The sequence below is a fragment of the Pituophis catenifer genome, unplaced genomic scaffold, assembly GCF_029215685.1.
Source record: "Pituophis catenifer annectens isolate HBS135680 unplaced genomic scaffold, rPitCat1.0.hap2 SCAF_3, whole genome shotgun sequence".
Lineage (NCBI taxonomy): Eukaryota > Metazoa > Chordata > Lepidosauria > Squamata > Colubridae > Pituophis > Pituophis catenifer.
In genome coordinates this window covers 116,149,514-116,155,513 of record NW_027256883.1, presented here as the reverse complement: position 1 = coordinate 116,155,513, position 6,000 = coordinate 116,149,514, and the positions used below count along the sequence as shown (strand labels likewise).

Below are 6,000 nucleotides of genomic sequence, written 5' to 3'. Positions count from 1 at the left end.
GCAGGATGATCATCATGGGAAGAAGGCCAATGGATCAATAAGAATCTCAAGAAGTGAGCCTTTAGTTTTGAGGAGATCCCAACTCAAGTGTCTGATCCTCTTGCAGGCACCACACTTGAACAAGAAATTGCACACAATCTGCATCAATTTGAGAGAAGGGCAATGAAGCCAAGGAAGAGATCAAAGCAGCTGCTCTTAGCCTTGAGGGAAGACAAGGAGAAGAGCCGAAAATCAGGAGGTGTCTGGGAGCACCTTTTCCAACTAACACAATCTCTTAGTTGGAGAAGGGCAGGATGCAGCACTCTTCCGATAACTGAAAGATGTTACCCAAGATCCTAAGCTTAGGATCTGCTCACTCTTATTCCAGAGTATCCAACCTGGAAAAATGAATTCAGTTACAGGATAGGCAATTCTGGCTGAACAAGAGGAAACGCATCCTAAAAAGAGGAGCAGTTTTAGAGCCCAGCCAGTAAGTGAAAGTTCACTCTCCCCTTTGGCTCTGATTGTCATAATGCAAAGAGAGCCCTCAGTCAGAAAAGCTGGGGTTCTGGCTGAGAGGAGGGGTTAGGCTAGAGAATCTCAGGGGCTCCTTCAAATTTATGAAGGTAAAATTCTAAGGTTGCTAATCAGAGATTCTTGGTGCTCTTTGAGTTTGGTTGTTTTCTTTCACTGGGCAAACTAAATAACATCATCAGTGCTGGGGCCCTTCAGACCCCACCCCACTCCAACAATCTCCATGCTTAGAAGAATATGGGCCAAGCTACCTTAGGAGGCCAAAAGACCATTGCTTTAGGCAGAAAAGCCAGGAGAGAAAGGTCTTTCTCATACAGGTTAGATGTGAGGTTTGAAGCAGCTGAGTTGATCTTCCTGCTGAGAGCTCAGCTGATCCCCCGACGCTCCATAGCCAACCGGTCTTCTTTTAATGGGAATGTCAAGACCAGACGCTTCTGTTTATCTCTCGCTGGCTGGCGATGGAAGTACCGGTAACACAAGACCTCTGCCCGCCCCTTCGGCATCTATCAAGAGGGCCCTGACTTCAGTTCAGCAGTTTGCAGAACAAGGCAGAGAAGTGGGAGCTCGAGTTAGGAATCCAGAAGAAAGCTGGTTTCTGCTCTTCGTTTGCTCCGAGCGAGGATTCGTTCCCTCGGAACCGGGGCGCTTTCGGCGGCCTGACCCGCTGCCAGGAGGAGCGGGGAAGGAGGCGCCTGATCGGGCGGTGCCTGGGGCTGGAGGAAGTTTTGCACTTGAGCTGCAGAGGGGGAGATAGAGAGGAGCGCCTGAGGGCGAGAGCGAGAGCGGAGCGCGGAGAGGAAAGGTTGGATTCGAACCCATCCTGCTTCCAGCTCCCTTCGCTCAGCCGCGCATCAGTTCCTTTCCCCTTCAGCCGCTCCGATCGCCGGCGGGATGGGCGGATCGAGCTCCAGTTTGCTGGACGACAGCAAGTGCACTTACATCCGAGGTACGGCGCCGAGTGTCCCCTTCACTTGGCGCGCGTTTGCGCGGGCGAGTCCGATGCCAAAGTCGAGAGAGAGAGAGAGAAGGAGCTTAGCCAAGCGGTCGGGAAAAGGGGCGAGCGCCCTCGTGGGTCGGGGGGTGGGGAGGACGACGACGGGGTCTGTTTTGGCTAGCAAGGGGTGACCCGCGGGGAAAGTTTGCGAAGCTGTCGCTCCGTGTTTGGGAACGCGGGCCTTGTGCCACTGGGCGCTAACAGGGATCGCCTGCAAACTTGCGAAGCGTTTTCAGTGCTGCGCGCCGAGAAGAACGCACAGCGCGTTTTTACGCACAGCCACCTAAGGTCGGTCGCCGCGAGATAAAGTTGTAAGACATCATTTGCCATTCAACCGAACAGCTGTCGCCCCTCGTTTTCTTATGCGAAGGGCACGAAAACTGAAATCCGTTACTAACAGCCTACGTGGCGGCTGAGGCGCCTAAATTTGCGGGTAATTCTCTTTGAACTTGGTGGGGGTTTGCTACAAGTCACCCCGGACATGTGACTTAAGGGCTGAGCGCTGCCTGCCCAACGGAGGCGAGCCACGTGTAGGAGTCCTGTGCACTCGTAAAGCATTAGATTAGGGAGTTCTGTACTGGTAGTTGTCAGTACAGTACAGAATGGGTCACACGTTGTATTTTAAGGATTTGCTCGGAGAGAACAATAGAAAGTAGAGTTGGTTAACTGGGAAGAGGGCTGCTGTTTTTTCTGGAAGCTGCTAAAGTGGGAAAGAATATTTAGAGGCTGTAACAGCTGGGGGAAAACAGGAGAATGGGAATTGTGCTGGATAGTATATGGGGGGGGGGAAATATAGCTCTCATTTGTCATATTCTCCCCATGAAGGAAGAAATTGCTTAATGTCTATGGAGATTCTCAGCCATCCAGGTCATGGTTGTCCTAAAGGTGCTTTTTTTTTTTTTTCTCAAGAGGCAACAGGATTTTCTAGTTTTTCTTTGAAGAAATTTCTCTTCTCATCCAAGAAGCTTCTTCAGCTGGGATGAACATTTTGCTTGTGATTTCCTGAGAGAAGAAGGGCTGTCAGTCATATAATAAAGTCAGTCATATAATAAAGTTCCTGAACTTTTCAAAGGTGATTTTAGAAACTTTTGTCTAGATTCCAAATTTACAGGACTCTTGTTAATTATTGACTTAGATGAATCTGCTCCTTAGATTGATATCATTTGTAAAAGTATCCCACATAACATAAACACATTGGGAGAAGCAAAAAAGAGAGGAAGAAAGATCTTAAGTGGCTCTGGATGCCCTCACCAAAGCCCTCAGATATGCTCCTAATTAGTCAAAGAGTTTGAGCAAACTCATAACTTTAGAGCAAAAATATCAGGAGTGGCAGAAACACCGTTTCTTCTTTATTTATTATTTTATTTTATTTATTAGATTTCTATACCGCCCTACTCCCGAAGGACTCAGGGCGGTGCACAGCCAAACAATAAAAACACATACAATACAAAATTTAAAAAATAGAATAAAATCAAATTAAATAATTTTGGCCCTGACAAATTTAAAACCCCAAACTTTTAAAACCAATTTAAAATTGAATATAAATACTAAAAGATATTTAAAATTTTAAAAATCTTTTATAAAAGAGGGGGAAAATTAGGCCAGGCCGGCCTGGTGAAATAGTAAGGTCTTTAAGGCGCGGCGGAAGGTGCGCAGATCCGGGATCCTCCGTATCTCTGGGGGGAGCTCGTTCCAGATAGTAGGTGCCCCCACAGAGAAGGCTCTCCCCCTGGGGGCCGCCAGTCGGCATTGTTTGGCTGACGGCACCCGGAGGAGCCCCTCTCTATGGGAGCGTACCGGCCGGTGGGAGGCTATTGGTGGTAGTAGGCGGTCCCGCAAGTACCCGGGTCCTAAGCCATGGAGCGCTTTAAAGGTGGTAACCAAAACCTTGAAGCACACCCGGAAGACCACCGGGAGCCAGTGCAGCTCGCGCAGGAGAGGTGTTACATGGGAACACCATGTCGCTCCCATTACCACCCGCGCGGCCGCACTCAGCGCCAGTTGGAGCTTCCGGGTGCTCCTCAAGGGGAGCCCCATGTAGAGAGCGTTGCAATAGTCCAGGCGGGAGGTGACAAGGGCATGAGTGACCGTGCGTAAAGAGTCCCGATCCAGAAAGGGACGCAACTGGCGAATCAGGCGAACCTGATGAAAAATCCTCCCGGTCACGGCCATCAAGTGCTCTTCTAAAGACAGCCGTGAATCCAGGAGGACGCCCAAGTTGCGAGCCCTCTCCGTGGGGGCCAATGATTCGCCCCCAATAGTCAGTGATGGCGTCAACTGACTATATCGGGACATCGGAAACCACAGCCACTCAGTCTTGGATGGGTTGAGCCTGAGCCTGTTCCTCCCCATCCAGATCCGTACGGCCTCCAGGCACCGGGACATCACTTCAAGGGCATCGTTGGGGTGATCCGGGGTGGAGATGTACAGCTGAGTGTCGTCAGCGTACTGATGGTACTCCACCCCGAAACCACGGATGATCTCGCCCAGCGGCTTCACATAAGGATTTGTATCCTGTGACTTTATTGAGACAAGCAAGCCATTATACTTAGTATTAGATTTTGTGGTTCAAATTGTTGTATTGGGAATTGAACTTGTAGGTCACTGTGCTTTTTACCCCATATGTATGCAATGCACCTAGCTTTATAAGTATTGTGTAAACCCACAGAGTAGAAACACAGAGTCTCTCCTATGATTATTGAGTTAGATGAATCTAATAAGATAAAATATAGCTTGATATCTCTAGTCCAGGAGTTCAAATAAGGATGGTGCATATTACTATAAATTATTCTATGACATAATGTTAGAGTTGGAGCCTCTGTTACTAAAAGACAGGTGAACTGAATGAATCCCACTGAGAGATTGATTTGCTGAAACTCAGATCGCTTTAAAGAACTGACATTCTCATAAATTATGTCAGGTTCATAAAGAACATAGAGGTGTAACCTCTACGCAATAAATTCTGCTACAATTCCAGCAGAGCATGCTAAACTAAAAAAAAAAAAGCACTTGAAACTATTATTGCACAATTAATTCTAGATAGGGATACCAAACTAATTTTCTAAGATTGAGTCTGGAAGATCTCCTTTGGCAAGGCCTTTCATGAAATAGCTGTTACCAAAAAACAGACAGAAGTTTATGTTGGTTCCCTGCCTAGTTGCTGAAAGAGATCTTTGTATGTATGGAGATGCATATGTGAAAGATAACACTCCTTTTATTCTTACGTTTTAGAATTACAGGTAATCCTTGATTTATGATCACAGTTGAGCCCAAAATTTCTGTGGCTAAATGAGACAGTTAAGTGAGTTTTGCTCTATTTTATGGCCTTTCTTTCTACAGTTGTTACCTGAGTCACTGCAGTTGTTAAGTTAGTAACATGGCTGTTAAGTGAATCTGGCTTCCCTATTGACTTTGTCAGAATATCACAAAAGGTGATCACATGATCCCGGAAACTGCAACTGTCATAAATGCGAGTCAGTTGCCAAGCATTTGAATTTTGATCTCACAACCATGGGGATGCTGCAAAGGTCATAACTGTGAAAAAGGGTCATAAGTCACTTTTTTCAAAGGATTTGGAGTGAGATTTTAAAAGGAGAGGGGTCAATTATTTAATGCCTGAATAGCTCAGCAGACTAATGCATTGTAATTTAACTCCAGCTGTCTGCAATTAGTAAGTTTGAATCTTGCCAGGCTCAAGGTTGACTCAGCCTTCCATCCTTTCTAAGGTAGGTAAATTGAGGACCCAGTTTGTGGGGGCAATAAGCTGACTTTGTAAAAATATACAAAAGTATGAAGGCTATTGCTTAACGCATTGTAAGCCACCCTGAGTCTCCGGAGAAGGGCGGCATATAAATCAACTTAAAAAAAATAAAATAAATGCAGACAAGTAAGAAACGATGCAAATTGCAAGGCTAAAATCCTAACATCGCTTATACTTTTGTCAGGTCTGACTGCCAGGAAAAAGATTTTGATGCCAAGCAGGCTTGTTAAAAAAAAAAACCAAAATATCGTTGATAAAAAGATAAATTCCATGCAAAAAAAGTATGAGGAATGTGGTTAAAAACAATAGAAACTGAAATATACAATTTAAATCTTTGCTTCTATTTGAAACATTGTGTACAGCAGTTCTGATTGTCCCAAGATAAGAGTGTACTGCAATTGGGGGGAAAAAACCAATTAAAATAATTAGTTTCCTCCATAAAAAATAAAGCAAACAATTTGTTTTTCAAACTTCTTATTTCAGGGAAGGAAAAAAGGACACAAAGAATTAAAAGAAATGTTGGTGTGAAGATAGATATGGTGAAATTTAATTTTAGTGGATTTAGAAAAGAATCAGACATAAATGCTTTTAATAGTTGTACCGCCAGTAATTATCCACACTAGCTATAGAAATGCTCCATATTTAAAGGTAACTCTGTTAGCTGCTTGGAGAAGTTGTGAAGAGAAATTGTGTAAGAATAACAGAATAACAGAGTTGGAAGGGACCTTGGAGG

The 6,000-nt window shown here is 45.1% G+C and overlaps 1 protein-coding gene across 1 annotated transcript in view; it reads left to right on the top strand.

Annotated features, from left to right (window-relative positions):
- Positions 1-1,404: 1,404 nt before the first annotated feature.
- NIBAN1 (niban apoptosis regulator 1) overlaps positions 1,405-6,000 on the top strand; it is a 55,385-nt gene continuing 50,789 nt past the window's right edge. Inside the window, exon 1 of the mRNA XM_070941057.1 lies at positions 1,405-1,459. Coding sequence (XP_070797158.1) covers positions 1,405-1,459 — 55 coding nt within the window. The remainder of the gene's footprint in view (positions 1,460-6,000) is intronic.